Source organism: Etheostoma spectabile, chromosome 5 (assembly GCF_008692095.1).
Source record: "Etheostoma spectabile isolate EspeVRDwgs_2016 chromosome 5, UIUC_Espe_1.0, whole genome shotgun sequence".
Taxonomy (NCBI): Eukaryota; Metazoa; Chordata; class Actinopteri; order Perciformes; family Percidae; genus Etheostoma; species Etheostoma spectabile.
In genome coordinates this window covers 2,111,296-2,137,068 of record NC_045737.1, presented here as the reverse complement: position 1 = coordinate 2,137,068, position 25,773 = coordinate 2,111,296, and the positions used below count along the sequence as shown (strand labels likewise).

The 25,773-nt window shown below is 40.9% G+C and overlaps 1 protein-coding gene across 2 annotated transcripts in view; it reads left to right on the top strand.

Moving 5' to 3' along the window:
* unc5db (unc-5 netrin receptor Db) overlaps positions 1 to 25,773 on the top strand; it is a 265,211-nt gene that overhangs the window by 212,343 nt on the left and 27,095 nt on the right. For both annotated transcript variants that reach the window (XM_032515156.1, XM_032515155.1), the window contains 2 exons: positions 1,587 to 1,758; positions 25,424 to 25,651. In XM_032515156.1, coding sequence (XP_032371047.1) covers positions 1,587 to 1,758; positions 25,424 to 25,651 — 400 coding nt within the window. The remainder of the gene's footprint in view (positions 1 to 1,586; positions 1,759 to 25,423; positions 25,652 to 25,773) is intronic.

The window sequence follows — 25,773 nt, the reverse complement described above, 5'->3', positions numbered from 1 at the left end:
TATAAACCAAAGTATTCAATAGGGCTTATCCTCTGGGAAATATAACGACAGTCCTTAGAGTAGATATAGAGATATTTCACTGGAAACCATGATATTCATGGCAACACATCTAAAAGTTATTGAGATATTTCAGTCTGGACCAAACTGATTGACTGACACCACTATGGACCGACAGACTGGCATTGCCATCTCCTGGAGCCATACTAGCTTGAATAATAAACACAAGGCTTCCGTTGTAGTTTATTTGAAGGTTGTATGAGTTGTGTGTTATTATTTAATTATGAAAGCCTGTAAGTGTGCCTCATGCTGCTGGTGCCATAATCTCTCGTGAGCCTGTTTTTTGCAATTATAAAGCAAATAATGTCCCGGTCTAAAATTGGGCCGTTAAGGGGCCAGGGGCAAATTTTTGTCCCAGTCTGCTCCTGCCAGTAAGCCGATGCAATACAATCTAAGAAGGACAGTTTGAGTTAACAATTTATTTCTAGTACCTATCTTGATCAGATGTCACATAGTGCTTTACTATTAAAGACAAACGCAAAACATAAAATACAGACACTGAAATCATGTTTTTTGTCAGGAGCCTTCTGCCAACTCAATTATCTCATTGAATGGATAAGAGTGTTTTTTCAGTATTACTGTCTTTCTGGACATGGCCCGTGCCTCCAAAATAAAGTGGTTGATGATCTGGCTAAACTGTTTGCAATCTATTCGATCATCTGACCGCTCAAATATCTTTTTTCTTTCTTGTTATCATAGATAAACTGATAGAAATGATCGTCAAAATACAAAAAAATAAGTTGTTATGAACTGCAATTGTTCTTTGATATGCAGACTCTCTTGTACAGCAGATTGTGTTGAATCTGAAACTATTTTGAAACAACATCATTAGGCATGCTTCTTTATTCTCAACCTGTTAGTATTAAGTTGTTGTGTAGCATACTGTTTGTTAAAGCTGCTGCTCCCATAACAACTATAAATCACTCCTCACTGCAAGGTGAAAATCTTAATAAAAATCAACACTCAGATCCCTGATCAGGGGTGACTGATGAGAGCTTAGAAAGCTTTATGGAGGCATTGATCACCTCTTTCGTGATCCTGTCTGCCCTTTTTTTCCAGTAAACCACTCCTGCTGCTGCCACTATGCACTGGCAAGACCTGTTTGTTGTAAGCCGCCTTTGACAAGCACACTCCAAGTTTCTGGAAAATTGTAGTGCCTTTTTCACCTGTGCTGTAAAAAAACCTGCAGCCTGGTGGTGTAGCAATAACACATTCAACGAGTAAGAATTTTAAGTAAGAGTAAGAAATTTTAAAATGTTACGTCAAGGGTCCTGACCAAGCGTCACTATTTGACAAGTTGGGAGGAAAAATGTGTTGGTGGGAAAGCAAAGAAGCAACCATCAAAAGGCACAATTACAGGATTTCTAAACCGAGTCATTCTTCTGACATGTCACCTTGTGTAAACATAGTCTGTATCTTGTCTCTGCAGGTCCACAACTTCTTTTAATGTATTTTTACAATGTGTCTCTCTCTTTGTGTGTGTGCTTGTGTTTGTGTGTGTGTGCTTGTGTGTGTGACTGTGTGTTTAGTGTTCAATCACTGGAAGGCTGTGAAATCCTTCTGGGCCCAGAGGTGATGTATGCTCCTCCGGGCCTGGACCTTGCCTGCCCAGTGGCCATGACCATCGCTCACTGTGCCGAGGTGGACACAGAGAACTGGAACATCCAGCTCAAGAGGAAAACACAGGACAGCAAATGGGAGGTGAGAGCTGCAGGCCCACATATGTCAACTTCAGTACAGCCCATCAAGATCTTTGCTTGACTCAGACATTGTGCTTCGCTGTCTTTTGTTGTCTTTTTCCTCAATGGCTTTATTATTCTTTGTAGCTAAATGACACCAGGAATAAAGGCAGGGAAAACCCATCAATGTTGCCACTGCTTATGATTACATTGCAAATCATTCTACACCTCAAAGGTTAGACTATAAATGAAACTGAAGTTCAGATTTTGTAGAAAAAGTACACCAAAAAAGAACAGTGACAGCATAAAAGTAAAAAGGTATATGCACTAATATCCATAAGTCTCACCATATTTCAGGCTGTAATCAATGCATGGCTCCATAAACAACAATAGCTAACCCTTGGTTTTTACCTGATCAGTATTTAGATATATAACCTTTATCCACCCACTGACCACCTGTCTTACAGTATGTCTGTAAGAAATACAGTATGGGACCACCATATTGTGTAGTTGTTTACATGGCACTCAAAACAGCATGTTGTTCTGTGCAACTGCAGCAACATCTGGATCGAGCAACTTGGTAAAAAATAAAGCCTATAATGCCAAGATGACAAAAGAAAGAAAAAACTAAACCAAATCAGAAATCCAAACAAGTAGCAGCGGACCTGTATACCTGTATGTTTTTCTTCTAGTATGCCCATCTGTTTCTTTATTAGCTTATGCAATTACAGCAAATATCTCAACCAGCGGGTCGATATTTTGTTTATTTTGTTGTAAACCTGCACTAATCAATATTTGTCATATTAACAATGGTTGAAATTACCATGTATAGTGTGAAAGGAATTGCTTATAGTGACAAAACTACATAAGGCCTGCACGATAATGGAAAAATCTGACATTGCAATATTTTTTTCCCCTGCGATATACAGTATATTGCGGTAACAAAAAGAAAGAAGTAATTTTTAAAAGATGACAAATAGCTCAATTTAGAAATGATAAATTACTCTCGACTACTGCAGTGATTTTGTAGGTGAGTGCATCTACATTGAAGAAAAAATTTAAAAAGGATCTTTTCTAATGTGAACCATTCTTTGTTGAACTTTAATGCTTTACACCAAAGCAAGTCAGCGCTGTGACTAACTTCTTCTCTTCTGAAGTGGTTTTGGAGAGGGAAATTAGGTAGCAATACGCTGGTTGACTAGCATGACACCATTATATTGATGTAATAATCAATCCAGGCTAACGTGAATGACAGTGACTGCATGTTGCTTCCTCTAAATTTCAGGTTGGGGTCGACTAGCGGGGCCAGTTTGATGAATTGATCAGAACTGCATGTCGCGCGCACTAGCAACAAACTCTGTGTATTCAAGAACCATTAAATCAGTATAAATTACGTTAGATCAGACACAGACTCCTGTAGTAGATTAGTGTTACCTTTCCAGTGTCGCGGCTCCGAATTGTAACGTTAGTTGGGACAGACGGACCACTTGTTTCTTTAGGCCAACTATATTAGCTTTAGCCTGGCTGGTAGCAGCTTTCTGCGGGGGGAAATGGCCGGGAGACCTTGTGATTATGTTGCATTAATCAGGTGATTTAGTTTGTATTTGCAGCAAATATAAAACACTGACTATTATCCCATAACAATAAAACCCTGTCAGACTAATGTCGCACACACGTTGGCCACATGGCCACCTGTCTTAAAGGGGAAGGGTCGGACGGTAATAATCCTGTAAAAGGAGAACGGTGGAAGTTTTCTATCAAGCAGCAAAAAAGGATTAGCGTCAGCATCACAACGTCCTGCGATGTGCACATCGCGATGTCGATGCTAAAACACAATATCGTTCAGCCCTATAAGGGATTATATGGAGCGAGGCGGTAGTTAGCAAATACAACCACGACAGGTTGATGCAGGACCCCAATGCGAAGTGGAGGGGTCTTGAATCTTCTCGCTTTTATCCCACTTGTTACATGGCTACTTACTAAGTCAATCAATAATTTGACACTAAATATTGATTTAAAAAGGATTTTATTGATTTAAAAACTATTGAATTGCTTCCGCGAAAGAAAAATAGTTCCATCTCTACGTTTGGATCTCTCTGCATCCAAAGCAACATAAACTCTGTACTGTATGCTGTACTCTGTTTCATGCAACCCTCTGTCTGTCACACCACAGTATCTCCCCCTCCTTGCTTGACATCAGACTGGTGTTTGTACCAAACGTGTTCCAGTGACGAGCTCCAAACAAGCTGGAAACAAACTGTTTGCAACCAATACATTTCTGGCAAAAGCCTGCTATATTGTAACGTCAAAATGAGTCAGGCTGTGATGGGGTGCTGCCCTGCTGTTGATAACTAGGCGGACAGATTCCTTCAACCAGCTTGCTGTTTTAATCGCTGTGGGTTGACACAACAGGTGTGTGCATATTTATCTGATTTGATTATCTCAATGTGAAATGCATCAGAATGCCAGTATTTTCTTCTTGCCAGTATGGCAGCTTGATGTATTCGAACATCAAGATCGGTTGTCTTAGTTTCCCTATATATTTTTTTGTACTCTTCCATATAGTATGTAACAGACGTCACTCAGTGTAGATCAGTGACATTTGTACATGGACGTTAAAGTTATGTTCCTTGACATAAGATGCCATGGGTTGTTGACTCTGTTATCTCCTTCTATTTGCTGACTTTTATATATGGGCTTTATGTGGTAAAAGGTCCTGTTAGTCACAATGACATTTGTCAGGTGAGTTATGTTTGAGCCATAAAAGACTACTGGGGCTTTGTGGGTTGGTTGTTCATTGATTCCGCCTTATGCTGTCTGTGGGTTCAGAGGGTGACATAATGCCACATGAAGGCAACACTGCTGATCCGGCAGGAGGATATTAAAGAAACAATTGCAGCGTGTAATGGCCAAGAAGAGGCATGTCATTCAGTAGGGAAGTGGTGGTGGTTTGTAGGGCAGCATCGATTTCTGGATCAGGAAAGACATGGCATGGTGAATTTAGATGTGAAGAAATCAGGAGTAGAGTCATAGAGATTGTTTCTCTGCTGACCACATCTCTCCAAATGCCTCCTCGAACATCTCCCAACCCCCACTACACGTTTAACATCAATACACACACACACACACACACACACACACACACACACACACACACACACAAACATCCATGGACACCATCAACACCACACTAACGCAATATTTTGTGTTTCTTTGTAGCTTCATTCTAATGCTTGGAACAGGACACGTTTGTTTTTTCCAGCCCTTTATGTGTTCCAACAATGTACCCTTTTTCTTTTTTCCCCCTCCAGCGTAGAATATTGTTCTTAGTGGTCTGGATGAAGTTCCAACAGCTTAATCCCAGACCTAAATACATTACAAGCCCAATCACTGTTGTCACTTTGCATTATTTGCTTTTGAGCAATAGCTAGCCTAGCAAGATGATACCAAAAGGGGGGGGGGGAGATGAATATTGAAGAGAATATTGGTGGCACTTCAAAGTTCACCACGGTAATAACATGGTAATAGTGGGGTAACAGTATGAAAATGAAGAGGTAATATAATACCTTGTAATTACCAAGGTAATAACAGGGTACTAAATCACAGTAATACGATGTAATACTGGGGTAATGAGGTGATAAAAAGGTAACAGATATAAAATGCAATTACCAAGGTAATAACTAGGAATGGTTCAATGATAACAATATGTACAGTATATCTGGGTAGTTGTAATATAGTTGTATTAATATTGTAATAACATGAAAATTATGAAATTCATTCACCCTTTATGTTCCAAATATTTCCCTTTTGCTTCAATGTAATACTTTACAAATTACATGTTTAATCTTGTGTCTTCTTACCTGGAAACACGTCCGGTAGTTTCTGTGTAATAACCATGAATAAGTGGTGCAAAATGCAAAACTGCCTGTTTCTATTTAACTACATGGTGCAGAGATTACCTGATAACACGTCTGGTATTTTCTGTGTAATAACCATAAATCAGTGGCAAAAAATGCAAAACTGCCTGTTTCTACTTAATTACATGGTAATACTACAATTACAATGGTGCAGAGATAACCTGGAAATGCTTCTGGTAGTTTCCAGGTAATCTCTTTCCCTCGTTTGTTCCAAAATTACCTTGTAATGTCTCTTGTCCTGCACCCACGTAACCCTGTGCAATCTGACCAGCAGCTAAACACCTTCCACCATCAAGCACTGGAGACTGGGATCATCGTAACATTGTTTTGTTTGACTTAGAAAGGGTGAAACTGGGATGAAACACAATGACCAGTCACTTAGATATTAATGAGTCACAGACATTATACAATGATAATTGTAAAAACAACATAACTACACAACACTGTAATGTGGTAGGATATAAAGTAGGCTAGCTAACATGTAAGATGAAATAAAGGAAATACAAAATGTATTGTTATACAGTGTGCATAGTCTAACCTATATTGTTTATCTAAATAATCTAAAATATACTTACATATGGCACAACCCCGAAAAAAAAGTGGCAAACAAGCTTACTGAAACATACCGTCAGTCTAACATGAGCTATTAATCATCATCAAAAATATACATATTGCACATAAAACCTTCTGACTATAATTAACAGAGCTACCAGAACAGTATGTCAGCCTCTATTTCACATAAAGAGAATGCTACCAAAGGCATGTAACGTCGAAGATTGAAGCGGATAGTATGGATAGATGATAACACAAACCATGAGGCTTAAAGTGTTATTGTCCTGGGTGCAATTAGCTCCCCCCCTTTTGAAACCAGTCGTCCATCACAAAATGCTCAAAGCAGACACTTTTTTTTTTTACATGTTTTTGATGTGTGAGCATAGTGAGAATTGTGCCATACTGTAGCCTCACTTGCTCCCATTTGTTCACTATAAAACATTATTATACGGTAGCACTCCCATCGTATCTATATTTTTCACCCATGGTAATCAGTGTTGGTACAAAAGTAACACAATTAAAGTAATATATTGCTTGTTGCATTGTTGTTATTATTAATACAATTTTGGTAATATTATAACTGTTACAATCTCAGTAATGGCGAGTTACATCGCAATTTAACCCAAAAGGAAGTGGTGTTTTGTATTTTTAAGAATTCACCAACATTGCAAAATGGCATTTGGCACCAGAAAAAAAAGATCTGTGAGTAAAAGAACAACGTTATTTCCTGTTTCTGGTATTTGATGGTTGTAGTGACTGCAGAGACTGATTCGCGAGATGGACACACTCCCATTATTTTATTTCGTTATTACGCTGCCTTAAAGCAAGATGCTGTCCCGTGTCTTACCCAGTGGTCAGAGCCAGAACCCAATAAGAACAACATCTGTGTCCCAACATGTAACGGTATTGCGGTTGATCCCGTTGTGAAATTCACAAGCTACCTGCCAAGTGATGGCCTACTTCTGTGGTTATTTTGGTGAAAGTAACTCAAACATAATGCAAACATTTTCTAAGATTATTGTAACTGAACCACTCAACCACAGATTTCAACTCCCCATTTAATTCAGAGTTTAACAACATTGTAGGTGCCGACGTGTATACTCTATATAAATCATCTGCATACACTGACATCTTGGTATATTTTAAAACACATCTTCCTGTTTTAATCCGATCATCTGAACAGAACCTATTTGAGACAAGGGATTGCCGTGCAGCATAGGTTACCATGTTGATTTAAAGTTAGTTAGTTTCAGGATACCAAAGTCAAGCCAAAAGGTTAACCCATTATTACAGGGTGCTTCTCCATACATAACACACAGACATCAGATGGATGCCAAAACATAGAAACAGAAGTTGCTCTCTTCCCTTATTTGTTTTATGTTCTTCTATGTCCGTCTTTGTAAGATACAAACCTTGTTGACTCTCTTCAGGTCATTCGGTCAGAGATTAATGTTGTTTTGAAGAGCTCCTTTGCCGACATCTTGTATGCTTGTTTGTCTCACCACTTTCTGTCAGTTTGAATATATTCTTCCTCCTCCTTTGAGTTCAAGCTCATGTTTACCTAACCTTGCCTTTTATACGCATTCTGGGTTTGCTATTTTGTGACAAAAAAAGGATTTCTTTTCAGTGTAAGAGGGCAATTTCTCAAGATGTACCAGTGTTGCAAATGAGAAAGTGAAGGAGACCGGAGGGAATATGAATGAATACAGTCCTGTCTCTTTGAGAGTTCACTCTATTATTAAAAGGGTGCAGAGATCCTCAGAGCTTCTTGCTTCAAAATAGCTACTTACCAATGAGGTCTAACTTAAAGTTAGAGAGAGGAGGGTTTTGACAGTGCATAATACCTGCAAATGCAGCGTGCATTATTAGATTAAAATACCCTTATTTCAGCTGTCATTTGAATACACACTACCCAGACAACACTCTTCAGGACTCCTAGCCACAGTATATTGTTAGCAGTGCCATATTGTAGTGTGTAAACTGTCCTTTTGAGGATGTAAAAAGCATGTACAAAATGCATAGTAAGTGCATAACAAGTATCCACAGATGGAATCCAAACACCTGATATGAAAGTTTCATTTCTCACTTCATGCTGCATCCCATTGAGAGATACAGTACCAGTATTTGCCGACAGAAAATAAATTAGCCTCAGTGTAATGTGTGTATTTGAAAGGAGAAAGACATGAGGCTGATATACTGTGAGATGAAAAGGACAAGTGTAGCTGGTGTCCTAAAAACAACACGAAGTTAGATATTGTATTTCCATGTTATTTCTATGTTAGGATTATGAGATAAATCAATAAATTATAAAGCGTGTGGCGGTTACGTCGGTGTTCTAATGCAACCCAGCAGTGAGTGAACAGGTGGGTGTGCTGTCTTGCAGACGATGATGGCTGATAAGAGGACTTTTGATTGCCATACTGCGAGTTAACTTGTAATTATTTGTGAGGGAATACATACTGCTCCTCAGGCTGTGCTTTAGCATGCTGTTTGGTCTCATAGCTCCTCATTAAATTGTATAATCACATGTAATTCATGGATTATAACTGCTTGCTATGGGGCTTGCAACATACTGTATGACCATATTGTGAGATGATGAATGATTGTTGCACTTTGCCTTTCTCTGCCAGGTGTATGTATCTCTGTATGTATGTATGTATGTTTGTATTCTTGGGATGTTAAGCAAAATGTATTAAAAAATGTAAATTAACAATGAAGTTTGTAGGGGTGATCCGAGTATCCGGCTGAAACGAGTATCCGGTACGGATAAAGCACTTTTGCCGAGTACAAGTATTATACGAGTAATATGAGTCAATATCCGTGCTCAGATTGAATAAAACTCCTCAACTGGCCGCGCAGCGTTCTGTGATGGTCACAGCACCCGCCCCCCCCCGCCTACAAACCCGCTCGGATCTATCACACACACACAGAACAAGGAGAAATGCGCTCCCTTGGCCTCTCTCTCTCTCTCTCTCTCTCTCTCTCTCTCTCTCTCTCTCGCTCCCGCTCCCGCTCCGTCAGTCAATCGGGTCTGCGGATCTGTTCCGTTAACGTTTAGGGTTTCTTTAGCTTTAGGTTTGTTTTTAACTTCGGTTTTTCTGGTGAACGTGGGTTTCAGACGTGCTGCTCGGTTTAAATGAAACTCCCGTTGCGTCTCTGCCATCGGAGATTTTTTTTTTTACTGTCAGCTGCCCCCTCTCTCTCTGTGTCTCTCCCTTACACACACACACACACACACACACACACACACACACACACACACACACATACCTGGTGTGGAAATAAAAAAAAAAAAAAGAACCAAAAAAAAAAAATCACACTGATCATAAAAAAATAAAAAGTTTAAAAAAGAAAGTTATATTGAGTATGAAAACTCTTGTTCATTACATTTTACTTCATAATTGCAACCGCATGTGTTGTATTTATTGTTGCAAAACGTTCTGTATATAGTTTGTGTGTTACCATGACAACACCAATGATCTGAAGCTCGATGCTGTCATGTAAATAGTTTTCAAATCAGCAATAAATATAACAATTTTTGATCAACTCATATCAATTGCATGCTTGAATAACATACTGGTTAAAGCCCCGCACATTTCAAGACAACCCGACCCACTTACGGGTTAAATCTGACCACTTCCGGTTTAGGCCCCACCCAGTCCGAGTACGGATCCGGATACAGATAATTCATGTGGTAAACAGATACAGATACAGATAATGCTGTACTCGCTCATCCCTAAAAGTTTGTCTTATCTTTATCCTTATGCAGAAGAACATCACCTTTTAGCTTCAAAGTAGGTTAAAAAGAATCTGTAATAGTCATGTAGTGAATAGTTTTGCATTGCCAGACTTTACTCCAGAGGAGGGTCTGGCTAGTCCACACAGGAATCCAGAATGGGAGAAAGAAGTGCTCTTGTTTATTGACATTTCTTTAAATTCAATTCGATTTTATTTATAGTATCAATTCATAACAAGAGTTATCTCGAGACACTTTACAGATAGAGTAGGTGTAGACCACACTAGACCACATAATTTACAAGGATAGCTCTAGTAGTTCCCTCCAGAGCAAGCAGTGTGACAGTGGCAAGAAAAAAATCCCTTTTAGGAAGAAACCTCGGTCAGACCCACGCTCTAGGCAGTGTCTGACGGGCCGGTTGGGGTTAAAATGAATAGTGGCAATTACAGTCACAGTAAAAGACAATGGAACAGTGTGAAGAGATTTCTCTCTTCACTTTTAAGATGGCTCAAGAGATGACACGGGATACCAAGCTACTTTGTACAAAGGGCAACCTGCTGGGCTGAACACCCAAGAGAGAGTCGCGCCGAGGCAGTTCCTTGTTCCTTTATTTATAGGTTGATACAAACAATAATAGTGTGTGAGTGTGTAATCATGTGGTTGGGTTATAGGTTGATACAAACAGCATAGTGTGTGTGTGTGTGATGTGGTGTGGTTGGGCCTCCGTCCTTGGTTAGTGAGATACATGTTTCAATAAGAGAACGTGAGATACATGTTTCAACAAAAAGAACATTTTGTGAAATGCTTGCATAAGCTTTTAGGAGAACAGAGTGTGACAATCACCCATATATTGCTACAGAGCCAAGCAGTTGAATATAGTACATCAAATATATCTTATAACAAACAGTGACTAAAAATAGTAGTTTGTAGTAGTTTATGACATAGCAGGGCACTGTGCGGCATTACAAGGCACAGCAGAGTGTAGCAGGGCACCGCAGAGCATAGCAGGATGTAACATGGCATCGCAGGATGTGTAGCAGGACTACGGCAACAGCTGCAACCTTGATTTTGGAGCCTCCTTGATTCAAGGAAACATGCTGGGGGAAAAGAACATAAGGGCTCCGTGGAATGACTCCCAAGAGCTAGGTTAGTAACAATCACTTCTGGGACATGGATGCACACAAGTGGAAAGATAAAAGAGAGAGGAGCTCAGTGTGTCAAAGGAAGTCTCCTGGCAGTCTAAAACTATTACAGCATAACTATTCAATTCAATTCAATTCAATTTTATTTATAGTATCAATTCATAACAAGAATTATCTCAAGACACTTTACAGATAGACCACACTCCGGAATTTACAAGGACCCAACAGTTCTAGTTTCCTCCAGAGCAAGCAACAGTGCGACAGTGATTGAACTAAGAGAGACAGGGTAAAGAGAGGAGCCTGGTCTGGCTGTACTGCCCTGCCTCTCTCTAAATTTATATCTATTATTGATTATATGATAGATGAATGTGACAACTATGACAAGAAGCAGGTAGGCCGGGTTAGGCGGACGCTGTGACTCATCACTCCATAACTATAAGCTTTATCAAAGAGGAGAGTTTTAAGTGGTGACGGTGTCTGCCTCCCAAACCCAGACCGGAAAATTTTACAGACTCTAGGAACCACAAGTAACTCTGAATTCTGGGAGCATAGTGTTCTAGTGGGACAATAAGGCACTAAGAGCTCTTCAAGATAAGATGGTGCTTGACCATTTAGAGCTTTGTAGGTCATGAGAAGGATTTAAAATTCAATCCTGGATTTTACAGGAAGCTAATACAGGAGAAATATGATCTCTTTTCTTAGTTCTTGTCAGAACACGCAGTGCAGCATTCTGGTTCAGCTGGAGAGTCTTAAGGGACTTATTTGACCATCCTGATATCAAAGAATTACAGTAGTCCAGCCTGGAAGTAATGAATGCATGGACTAGTTTTTCAGCATTGTTTTGAGACAGGATGTTCCGAATTTTGGCAATGTTACAAAGATGAAAAAGGTTCTTGAGGTTTGTTTTAGATGGGCATTAAAGGATAAAAAGATAATCAAAGATAACTCCTAGATTTCTCACAGTAGTGCTGGAGGCCAGGGCAATACCATCTAGAGTAGCTATATCCCTAGATAGGGAAGTTTGGAGGTGTTTAGGGCCCAGCACAATAACGTCAGTTTTGTCTGAGTTTAACATCAGAAAAATGTAGGTCATCCAGGATTTTATATAATTTATACATGCAAGAAGTTTAGCTTACTGACTGGTTTTGTCTGGCTTGATTGATAAATATTATTGGGTGTGATTGGGTATACATTGAAATTGAATTTATTTGTTTGGAACTGAAATCCAATAAAAATATGATCATCAATGAAAATTCAACTCTCTATATATCTTCACATTCAGTTCTCACAATTCAAATTCAGTTCACAAAATTCAATTTCAAGTTACTGTGACAGACATCCGGATATTTAAAGGATGAAGGAAGAGCAATCGAGCGCAGATCAATGGGTATCTTTCGCACTCCCAAATCACACAAAATCCTATGCTTTGCCGGCTTGAACAAAACAATGGCGGATGTAAGCGGAGCAAAAGCAGAATTAGAGCGGCAGAATTAGAGCGGCATCGCTGACAGCGCGAAAATGTCTATGTAAGTATCTTTAATGTTTGCTGTACATTTTTTACATTAATGTAAAGCTAAACGATTTAATGCTGGTACAAATTGCTACTAATAATGAGGTAGATACATCACAAGCTGATGTTAGATACATCACAAGCTGATGTTATGTTATGTTATGATGTTACGCTAACTGAACCTTTCATTTAACATTAGGCTATTAGCCTTTTTACAGTTTTTTGTGCCATTTGTGTTTGTAAAGTTTAATGTCCGTTGGCATTTTCCTTTCTTTTTATATGCCATTACTCTACATGTGTAATGTTAGCAGAAATTTAGAAGTTGGTGTGTTTTTCAGTTGTAGCTGAGGATTCTAAGTAAATCTGCACCTTGTTTACTTTACTAGCAACATTAAATGAAAGCTAAAATGTATGAGTAGATTCCTACGTAAACAGTATAACGTAACATTACGTTATAGCATTCATAACAATAAACATCTTTTTCTTGTGTTTGCTGTCTTTTAACAGTGACTAAGGAACAAATGGGGGTGGTCACTAAGGATTGAAGCCACAGCAGCAAGTTGGCCCTGGTTTGTTAACATGAATGAGGCATTAGGGCAGTCTGCACCAATCTGATTGCCCCGATCCAAGAGGACAAACCAGGGCCAGGCGCTGCACTAGCATCGCCAGAAGGGAGAGATGAGGAGGAGGAGGAGAGGGAAAGCAAAAGACGAGAGCAGGGAGACAGAGGCCAAAGAGAGATGTTCAATAGATTATTTGCTATATTAGAGATTGGCATTAAAAAAAATGTGTCTTTAAGTTTTTAGGCTTGAATATTATATAAACTGTTCTCATTCATAGCATCTGCCTCCCTGTGTAGTCCTCAGAAGCATTTATCTCATTATGCCAATCCTGATTGGCTGGTGATCGAGTGTCCGCGTCACATGGGTGCATCCCCCTTCAAATAGCTTAGGCCACGACGCAGACACCATTATAAAACCTCTTCTCACTTCGAAGCAAATCTCTGTCATGCAGGCTAGCTAGCTTAACTTCCCACAGACCGGAGCTTAACTTCTCCATCGCTTCTAGCTGCCTTCGACAAGACTCTTTGGTCTCACCACAGACTGGAACGCTATCCGCCTAGCCATTATTTCTTTACGTTAGCACACCAGCTACTGCTCAGTATCTTTTCGTTTAGCCATCCTGCTAACAAAGATGTCTTCTAACGTCCCTCACACCAAAGGAAACAAAGACCCAGGGGCCCGACTTTGCCATTGTAGAAACAAAATTTTGAGCAGGGACACACACCAGGTCTGCTCGTGTTGCATCGGGCTGGAACACGCCCGCCTGGCCGTTAAAGCCCCTGGTTCATGCAGGCACTGTGCCTGCTTTACCATGAAGAACCTTTGCCGACGGCTAGCACGCAAAGCTAGCTTGTCGGAGAAGGACCCATTCCTGCCCAACACCGATTTGCTGACAGAGCCCCCAAGCTCCCCGTTGTGGCGTGGGCTGCCAGACAGGCGCGTCCCATCCAAGGGAAGTGGAGACTTTGTTGCAGAGACGGCTGGCCCTGTCCTCCATCCAAGTCACCCAAGCACACACTCATATTTTTCAACAGAATTAAAGCATGTTCCACTGTTGCATCCAGACATAATGTCGAGGGCGCAGTTAGAAACAATGTTCAAAAAAGCAATAAGCGGTTCGGTGGCTTTACCGCTCCAGGGAGAAGTCACGGCGCCTCTTGGGACATGGAATGCCATCGACCCCGTCAGTGTGCTAACACCTCGTGCATGCGCATTGTCGGCCACGGGTCACTCCCGAGTACCGCCACAAGATGGTCTCATAGCTCAGATGATGAGGGCACAGAGCGTAGGGGACACGATGGGGGCTTCCACTCCTCTCTCTTATCAGAGAGAGAGATGGGCAGCTCTCACAAATTCAGCCTGGGTACTGAGAACGATACCTTGGGGCCACAGGCTTCAGTTTGCTGTTGCCCCCCCTCACTTCTCGGGCATACTCTGTTCACAGGCCCGGGGGGAACCAGCTCATGTTCTACAGGAGGAAATTATCTCACTGTTAGAAAAGAGGGCGATATGTGTAGTGCCTCCCGAGCTGAGTCGGAGCGGCTTTTACTCCAGATATTTTCTGGTCCCCAAACGGGGAGGGAATGGAATTCGGCCAATCCTGGACCTGCGGGCTCTGAACAAATACCTCCAAAAATACAAGTCCAGGATGCTCACTTATGCGTCTCTGATTTGTCTGGTGCGCCAGGGCGACTGGTTCACATCTGTCGATCTGAGAGACGCGTATTTCCATATTGCGATCTATCCTCCGCACAGGAAATATCTGAGGTTTGCTTTTTGGGGTGTCTGTTACAAGTACAGAGCGCTTCCCTTTGGTCTGTCTCTGAGCCCAAGAGTGTTCGTGAGGTGTACCGAAGCAGCTGTAGCCCCGTTAAGGCGGCAGGGTCTCCATCCAGCTACCTATCTAGACGATTGGCTGCTTTTGGCACAGTCAGAGCAGGAGTCTGTGTCGCAAACGCTCATAAAACATCAATCTGGGTTTTATAATAATCACAGAAAAGAGTGTGCTTTCCCCAGTGCAAAATATAATATTTCTGGGGCTATCTCTGGACTCGGTGTCCTTCACAGCCTGCCTGTTGGTGGAGAGGGTGAAGGTTATCAGGGCTTGTCTTGCGCATTTTCAACTATGCGGGTCCGTTGCTTTCAGGATATGTCTGAGGTTACTGGGACTGATGGCAGCGGCTGTTCTGGTGATCCCACTAGGCCGCCTGTTTATGAGGGATTTCCAGTGTTGGGTGGCCTCCCTCAGGCTGGATCCTGTGCGTCATGGCGCACGGAGGGTAACGGTTACCGTGGTATGCTGAATGGCGCTGCGCCTTTGGAGGCATCCGGCTTTCCCGGCGCAGGGAGTATTCATGGGACAGAGGAGGGCCGTTTTGTGTGAGGCCTTTGGAGCGAGAGTTTCCGGCGCTGTCACATAAATTACCTTGACCTCTTGGCAGTGTTTCTCGCCCTGAGGCATTTCCCGCCGCTTCTCAGTGGACAACATATTCTGGTGAGAACGGACAACACGACAACAGTAGCCTGTATAAACCATCAGGGGGGCTTGCATTCCCGTCAGTTACACACGCTGCCAAGCAGATTGATACTGTGGAGCAGCAGGCACCTCCTGTCTCTGAGAGCGACACATGTCCCCGGGGCACGCCGCTGTACAGCAACTGGGCTCTGCACCCAGCCATTGTGAGGCACGTGTGGACCTGTTTGCATCGAAAGACAATGCACAATGTCTGCTGTTCTTCTCAATACGCAATCCAGGCGCGCCTCTCGGCGTGGACGTGCTCACGCACGCGTGGCTGTCGGTTTTCCTATGCACGTTCACTCCTCTGGCTCTGATACCCTCCACTCTGTCCAGGGTGAGACAGCACCAGAGCAGGATGATTCTAATAGCTCCACACTGGCCGGCAATGCACTGGCTGGCGGAGATATATCTACTCCTTTCAATTCAATTCAATTCAATTTTATTTATAGTATCAATTCATAACAAGCGTTATCTCAAGACTCTTTACAGATAGAGTAGGTCTAGACCACACTCCAGAATTTACAAGGACCCAACAGTTCTAGTAGTTTCCTCCAGAGCAAGCAACAGTGCGACAGTGGCGAGGAAAAACTTCCTTTTAGGCAAAAACCTCGGACAGACCCATGCTCTTGGTAGGCGGTGTCTGACGGGCCGGTTGGGGTTAGTGGAAATAACAAAAATAGAAATAATAGTAGTTTGTAGCAGTTCTTTGTAGCAGTTCATGGCATAGCAGGGCACTGTGCGGCATTACAAGGCACAGCAGGATGTAGCTGGGCACCGCAGAGTGTAGCAGATGAATATGGCACCGCAGAACGTGTAGCGGGACCATGGCGACAGCTGCTACCATGATTTTGGAGCATCCCTGATGTTAATAATTCTAAAGAATTAACCCTTTGGTTCGCTAACCACACTATAAGTTTCCAGATCTCAGACAGAAAACAGGAGACTGAAATTAAATAAAGTACCTGCCAGCAGGGGAAGCCTCAGAAACGTCTCATCAGACAGACCTGAGCAACTTCAGAGAAATTCCCCTGAAGCCAGTCTTTTTATTGATCAAAAAAGAATCAGGTTACATAGTGAGATTTATGGTGTGAGTGTGGTGTTTTCGGTGAAACAGTGGAGAGTATACGAGGGGATTTCACTCAAACTAGAAGCTACAGATTAACACATACATATTTGCATGTACTCAAACACATAGACACATAGACACATACACTAGTACACACATATACACACAGACAGGAGTATGGGCATTCAACCACATGAACGGACACTCAGACACACAGACAGATAACATACAGACATACACTTACAGATACACATACATACACAGATACACATCAAAACCCAAAACCCGCGATTCTTGTGCTAGTCTTCTCAAGGTTACAAACCATATTTGGTATAGAAAAGTAAGTTTGACCCAGGACAGAATGCTCTTATCACATAAATGAAAACCGTAAACTGTATATGAACTTTTGTATCACACAAACTGGCTACTTAGTAAAATTGCAGGCCTCCTAACAAGCTCATAACTCATAAATGGGGTTAAACACAGTGCATTTAATTGCTTTAACACCAGCAAGGATTTTCTAACACATTATAAGCATATTTTAAGCACAATAAAATCCCTAACACCTGATCCGAGGGAACATGCTGTGGAAAAAAGAACATAAGGACTCCGGGGAATGACTCCCCAGAGCTGGGTTAGTAACACACATTTCTGGGACATGGATGCACATAAATGAAAAGATAGGAAGATAGAGGAGAGAGGAACTCAGTGTATCAAAGGATGTCCCCAGCTGTCTAAAACTATTACAGCCAAACCAAGAGAGACAGGGTAAAGAGAGGAGCCTGGTCGGGCTAGAACTCTCCCCAACCGGATTGGGCTGTATGCCAAGTCTCCCTTTAGTTTTATTATATGCTTGATTATTTGATAGATAAATCTAACAACTATGACAAGAAGCAGGTGGGCCGGGTTAGGCGGACGCTGCGACTCCTCACTCCCTAACAATATCCAATTCTATGCCCTAACTATAAGCTTTATCAAAGCATAACCAAGAGAGACAGGGTAAAGAGAGGAGCCTTGTCAGGCTAGAACTCTCCCCAACCGGATCGGGCTGTATGCCAAGTCTCCCTTTAGTTTTATTATATGCTTGATTATATGATAGATAAATCTGACTATGACGAGAAGCAGGTGGGCTGGGTTAGGCGGACGCTGCGACTCCTCACTCCCTAAAAATATTCAATTTTATGCCCTAACAATAAGCTTTATCAAAGAAGAAAGTCTTAAGCCTACTCTTAAATATGGAGACGGTGTCTGCCTCCTGAACCCCAACTGGAACCTGGTTCCACAGGAGAGGAGCCTGATAACTGAACGCTCTGGCTCCCGTTCTACTTTTAGAGACTCTAGGAACCACAAGTAACCCTGCACTCTGGGAGTGTAGTGCTCTTGTAGGGTTGTAAGGTACTATGAGCTCTTTAAGATAAGATGGTGCCTGACCATGAAGAGCTTTGTTGGTGAGAAGAAGAATTTTAAATTCTATTCTAGATTTTACAGGAAGCCAATGCAGAGAAGCTAAAACAGGAGAGATGTGATCTCTTTTCCTGGTTCCTGTCAGAACACGTACTGCAGCATTCTGGATCAGCTGAAGAGTTTTTATGGATTTTTTCGATTAGCCTGATAACAAAGAATTGCAGTAATCCAGCCTAGCAGTAACAAATGCATGGACTAGTTTTTCTGCATCATTTTTAGACAGAATATTCCTGATTTTTGCAATATTACGTAGGTGAAAAAAGGCAATCCTTGAAATTTGCTTTATGTGGGAATTAAAGGACATGTCCTGGTCAAAGATAACTCCAAGATTCCTCACAGTGGTGCTGGAGGCCAGGGTGGTGCCATCCAGAGTAACTATCTCTTTGGATAGTGCGTCACGGAGGTGCTCTGGTCCCAGACCAATAACTTCAGTTTTATCTGAGTTTAACATTAGAAAATTACAGGTCATCCAGGTTTTTATTTATTATTTATATTCTGAAAGCACATTTGAAGTTTAGTTAACTGATTAGTTTCATCCGGCTTGATTGATAGATATAATTGAGTATCATCTGCATAACAATGAAAGTTTATAGAGTGCTTCCTGATAATATTGCCTAAAGGAAGCATATATAAAGTGAACAAGATTGGACCGAGCACGGATCCTTGTGGGATTCCATGACTAACTTTGGCGTGCACAGAGGATTCATCGTTAACATGAACAAACTGAGATCGAGCTGATAAATAAGACTTAAACCAGCTTAAAGCAGTCCCTTTAATGCCAATTAAATGTTCCAATCTCTGTAATAAGATTTGATGGTCAATGGTATCAAATGCAGCACTAAGATCTAATAACACAAGTACAGAGATAAGTCCTTTGTCTGATGTAATTAGGAGGTCATTAGTAATTTTCACAAGTGCTGTCTCTGTACTATGATTAACTCTATATCCTGACTGAAAGTCCTCAAATAAGCTGTTGTTATGCAGAAAGTCACACAGCTGTTTGGCCACTGCTTTCTCAAGAATCTTAGAGAGAAATGGAAGGTTGGATATAGGTCTATAGTTGGCTAAAACATCTGGATCAAGGTTGGGCTTTTTCAGGAGAGGTTTAATTACAGCTACCTTAAAGTGCTGTGGTACATAGCCTGTTAATAAAGATAGTTTGGTTATATCTACTAGAGAAGTGTTGACTAATGGTAAAACTTCTTTAAGTGGCCTAGTCGAGATGGGATCTAAGAGGCAGGTTGATGGTTTAGCTGAAAAAATAATTGAATTAAATTGATAAAGATCAAGTGAAGCAAAGCAGTCTAAACATATATCTGGTTTTACAGCTGTTTCTGAAGTTCCTGAGTTTAGAGATAAGTCAGTGCCAGTTAAAGGCAGGTCTTGGTGAATTTTGCTTCTAATAGTTATAATTATATCATTGAAGAACCTCATGAAGTCGTTACTACTAAGAGCTATGGGAATACTTGGCTCAGTAGAGCTGTGACCTTCCGTTAGCCTGGCTACAGTGCTGAAAAGAAACCTGGGGTTGTTCCTATTTTCCTCTATTAATGACGAGTAGTACGCTGCTCTGGCATTACGGAGGGCCTTCCTATACGTTTTAAGACTATCTTGCCAGATTAAAAGAGAATTTTCCAATTTGGTGGAACGCCAAATCTTCTCAAGTTTCCGTGATATTTGCAAGTTTCAGTGTTTTACCATGGAGCTAACCGTCTTTGTTTTATTATCTTCTTTTTTAGAGGGGCAACAGAGTTGAGTTTGCGGACAGCCGTGGCAACTCCCACTACGCAGGGACATGCTGTCCCAGGCGGGGGGGGGACAATCTTTCACCCGCACCCAGAGCAGCTGGCGCTATGGGCTTGGCCCGTGAGTGGTGCAATTTAAACACAGCTGGGCTCCCACAGAATGTGATTAACACTATTCAGAGTGCCAGGGCTTCTTCCACCAGATCCCTGTATGACTGTAAGTGGAGGGTGTTTGAGGAGTGGTGTCTCAGGGAGAGACATGTCTCTTTTCAGTGCCCTGTTGGTGCAATTTTGTCATTCTTACAGGACTTGATTGACAAACATATAGCCTTCTCCACTATAAAAGTGAACTGGCTCTCATTGCAGCTTGTCATGTGGGGTTTGAGGGTAAAACAGCTAGCCCACACCCTTTGGTTTGCCATTTTATGAAAGGAGCACGTTGGCTGCTCCCTGTTTCTAAGCTGTTGTCTCCCCCATGGGACCTGGCAGGGGTGTTGGATGGGCTTGCTGGCCCTTCTTTTTGAATCACTGGAGGAGGTCGACCTGAAGCACCTGTCTTTGAAGACAGTGCTGCTGCTGACCTTGGCGTCTGCAAACCGGGTTGGCGTCTCTGCGCATCCATCATGCACTTAGTTTGCCCCTTGGGTGTGTCAGGGTGTTATTGAAACCTAATCCTGCCTTTGTGCCCAAGGTGGTTGGCTCATGCTCTCCCATTGACCTTTTGGTGCTGTCTTCCCCGCCTTTTTCTTCCTCAGAGGAACGGCGGTTGCATGCGCTGTGTCCAGTTTGTGCTCTGCACATTTACGTTTTCCGGCCCCGCAGAGCCTGCATGCTCACTCAACTTGGGGCCTTGATGCATCCTGGGCCTTATTTAGAATCCAGGACATTTTTGCAGCGGCATGCTGGTCTAAACCTCTCACTTATGTTCTTTTTTCCCCAGCATGTTCCCTCGGATCAGGTGTTAGGGATTTTTTTATGCTTAACATATGCTTATAATGTGTTAGAAAATCCTTGCTGGTATTAAAGGATAAGATTGTCTGGCAATACGGGAGTCTCCATATCCCATAGTAAGACATCAAAACGAATGCCATGAATGAGAACTTTGGGTTACTTGCGTAACCTAGGTTCTCAGAGTAGCATGAGTGAGATGTCTCACCAGTCAACCCTTCTTGCTGGGGCGAAGCGAGAAGATGTGTTTATTTTGAATGGTGTCCGCATTGTAGCGTAAGCTATTTAAAGGAAGATGGTCCCACATGACGCAGACAATCAGGACTGGCGTAATGAGATAAATGCTTTTGAGGAATACGCAGGGAGGCGTATCCCATAGTGAGATATCTCACTCATGCTACTCTGAGAACCGGGGTTACGCAAGTAACCTAACGTTTTTCAATATCTATTTTTCCATCAAATTAAAAACAGGACACAGGAAGCTTCTAACTCAATAATTATATTTTGATGCTACCTGTTTTAATAATAACTTGTAGGTATACAAGCTCTAAAAAGACTAACAATATGTGTATCTTCATTATAACATTACTATATACTGTACACTCAAGTATATTCAACATGAAGTGGCAATCAGACTCAGCGGTCGATGATGGTGTTGCTTCCAGACGCAGACAGAAGGAGAAAGCTATATGTTAGTTCAGTAGTTATCCAACCTGTCCTGGTAAGATTAAAATTGCATCACAAGCATATTTAAGCATACTGTAACAGGAAGGAACTTTATGTAACTGTAGTCGTGTAGTTTTTTCATCATGGTCTTAACTGAAACTGTTGACATTAAACACACTAACACCTACCTTTACTGTGTTAGTGGGTGATTATCAATGGTGTTGTCATTATGACTTTTCATACAGTATGTTGGTTGAAGATTGTGTGTCTACAGTACTGTTTACCTTTTTCACATGCAATTGACTGCATATCATGTGGTAGCTCATTAGCTGGTAGCGTTTAACTTGTTGTAGTTGCGGATCATATTTTGCATTGCATTTATTTGAAAGCTAGAAGCTGCTGAACAATGAGATAATGTTACATGTATTCAGTAAATTACAAGCTAAAGTAACTGATAGCTACTGTAATTAATGCAATTCTCCTTACCAGTAAGTGTTATGATAACTACAAAAATGAACTCTCACAAGTTTTTAATTTATTGACAAGGGATAAATAAGAGATAACGACTATTGCTTACCTCATAGCTTATTAGTGTCAGTAATGTTGCCTACCATTGCACGTTTCAGGCAAAGTTGTCGACAGTAGATTCTCCTCCTGCAAGCAGACTGACACTGATTCACCTTCTCTATCTCAGCAAAAAAAATTAACAGCACAGTTCACAGTTCCACAACCATTTCATCCAGTATTTTGAAATGCAGTGTGCACAAATGACGTGCACTTGCTAGCCTGTTTTATTTACGTGTTCTCCAAATGCAACAGAGGAGCGTGACCATAGCCTCTGAAGGATCTGACGTGGAACAACCATAGGCAGTTAAAGAAAGAAAGAAAGACCAGTCCTACCAAAGAAGGATCCTTGACTTGGAGAAACTTTATCTATCCTAACTGTCTATGTGTCTTTCTATTGCTCTTCCTTCATCCTTCAAGTACCCGGATGTCTGTCACAGTAACTTGAAATTTAATTTTGTGAACTGAATTTGAAGTGTGAGAACTGAATGTGAAGATATCTAGTTGAATTTTCATTGATGATCATATTTTATTGGATTTCAGTTCTAAAAACAAATAAATTCATTTTCAAACTATACTATTCAGATTCACTTTTTTAATGCAATGATTAAAGTTTAGCCATTCAAATTCAAATGTAAATGATTCAAATTTAGTTTGTGTTGGCACAAATCTCAGCACATAGAACGCCATTTACTTTTAAGTTTTTGCGAGATTTGTTTTAATTTGCGAATTAGGGAGTTATACCAAGGTGCTAGTTTCCTTTGCGTCATCATCTTATTTTTGAGAGGCGTAACAGACTCTAAATTTGTCTGTAGGCAGGTTGTAGCACCACCTACAAATTTATCAATTTGGGAGGGACTAAAGTTAACTAAAGGTCCTCTGTTATATTAAACGGAATTGAATGAAATGCAGTTGGAATATCTTCCTTAAATTTAGCTATAACAGTGTCAGATAGGCATCTAGTGTAGAAGCTTTTATTTACTTTAGTATAGTTGGGTAGTAAGATTTCAAAAGTTATTAGAGAATGGTTTGATAATAAAGGATTCTGCGGAAATACAGTGGTACAGTGGTAAAACTGTGAGTGGCCTTTTGCACACCCTGACTGAACGCCCACATGGATATTAAAATCACCTACAATTAGTACTTTGTCTGATTTTAGGACTACACCTGATAAAAGCTGAGAATTCAGATACAAATTCAGAATATGGTCCTGGAGCTCGGTAAATAACAACAAATGTAATTGTCTGTAATGTTTTCCATGGTGTTGAAGATTAAGAACAAGGCTTTCAAATTAATTATAATTTAGTCTAGGTTTAGGATTAATTAACAAGCTTGAATCAAAGATGGCTGCAATTCCCCCCTCCTGAACGGAAATAAAATGACAAACCCTATGTTCATTATGCAAGCCCACATGCTAATGATAATGTTCACACTAATCGTCCCTTGCTACTGCTCATACTAAGATTAGCTTAGCATGATACGACATGCTACCCCCGGTTTAAATGAAGGCATGGGGTAGCCCCATGACAGTCCACATCTAATTTTCCTATTCTGTTTTATCATTGCAGTGGTATTTTTAATTCCAATTAGGTTCTTAAGTATTGCCCCTTTTTTGTTCATTTGTTGCAAAAACACACAGACATTTTCTTTAGGCTTGTGATTACTAGGCATAATAGAACTCCCTCTTCCTGCTGGGTTTGTTATAATGCCCTCTTTTCAATTTATGATGATTGAAAGGAAAAGAAAGGAAAGGAAAAAATGATGAAAGGATTAAAGATACCTTCATTCCACTTAGTAATAATGTAGTGCTTCCCTGGCTGGTGTTAATAAATAATGAATGTATTGTTCATATGGACTATTGTTTGTTGTGCTATGTTCTAAACATTCTCTCTGCTGACAACCTGTGTGTATTTTTGCTTTGTGATTTAAACCAGTGTTATATTACCTACATCATTATTTAACAGCAGTGTACCAGAACTCAGTCCATAATACATTCAGAATACAGAATAGTATACAGAAGTTAATTTTCACATATTTCTAGCTATATCTATATAGCTCTGGGCATTAATATTTATTTCTCCAATAGGCTTTAGCAACAGACCGTGTGCTGCTGGAAGTAGAACAATCTGGGAGTCTCAAACATTTTGTAAGATAATGTCTGACTATTTAGCAATAATTGGAGGTTGATCCCAGATTTACCTATTGACAAACAATGTGAGTTATTACCTGATTGTACTAAATTCCCTTTGAGGAATTAAATGTAATGAAACTTGAAATGTTAGATAATAATGATGATTTTGGAGATTTATGGGGGATTTTGAAGTACCTGGAAAGACATACAGAATATGTCCAAATTTAATAAAAACAGGTAATAGAAATTAGAAATTTGGTAATAGAGCTGGAAGCTTATGGTTCACGCCAAGACAAGAGACAACATTCTTGATCACCCCTCCTTGGCTTTAACCTAAAACATTAACTGGTCTGGACACCCTTCTGTGCTAATTCTCTCTTTTTGGCTGTTACTCAACCCCAATCTCTACAACAGCCTAAACTTTCTGCTGAACTGAATTGAAATACTGGAGATGGAGTAATGAATGATGAGTGAATCATTTGCTTTTGTGCAAATGTTCAATATATATAAATGTACCCACAAATTTGTATGAAATAATGTTTTTATTGGAGTATATGCTATCAGTGGACAAAATGCTTCCTTTGCTCTTGCATAAATTCCCAAGAGCATTCCTGGTAAAATAAAAAAGTGGTCCCTGTACATTTTGTGTTTGAATAGTATGAAAGAACCTGCTCTGATTTTACCTAATGAAGATCTGAGAACCAAAACGTTAATTTTTTGGTGGATTTTTTGGTTCTTTCATAGTCAGATATCATGATATGACTATGGACTAAGCTAATGCCACCACATTTAGATTCAGATAGAGACTTGACTTGGGAAACGGGGGGGGCGCCACCAAAGTACAGAGTGTGGACTGGTAGCTGTAGAGGTGCTCTCCATTTACTGCACGTATAGCCCCTGGGCATGTGTGTATTTGTTGAACTGTAGCAACAAAGTGAAACATTTTAATATTAACCTTGCAGGATCAATAAAATATATATTCTGTCTTTGCAGATTGCAACTTTGCATTGAGTGTTTAAATTTTATATTACAATACAAATAATCTTTTTTGTCCTTTTTTATTCTCAGCAGTAAACAGGATACAAATAGTTAAATGAATGTTTAATGTAACATGAGGAACTTCATGAAGTGTCGTCATTGGGACCACCTCTGCGCTTTATTGCAGGAAGTGATGTCAGTGGAGGAGGACTCCACTTCCTGTTACTGTCTGATGGACTCAACAAGCTGCCATCTGCTTCTGGACCAGCCGGGCTCATACGCCCTGGTGGGCGAGCCACTTAGGCAGGCTGCCGTCAAGAGACTGAAGTTGGCTGTGTTTGGGAGCATGGAGGCCGGCTCCATGAGCTACAGCCTGCGGGTGTACTGTGTGGATGACACGCCACACGCCTTTCAGGTGGGTGAAAGACACTGGTTACTGTAGGTTTCTAGTTAATTGTTTTTCCTTTTGTTTATCCAACAAAAGTTAAGTCATGTTTGTTTACAGTAGCATTGAGTCGTACAGTTCTCCACAGTCGC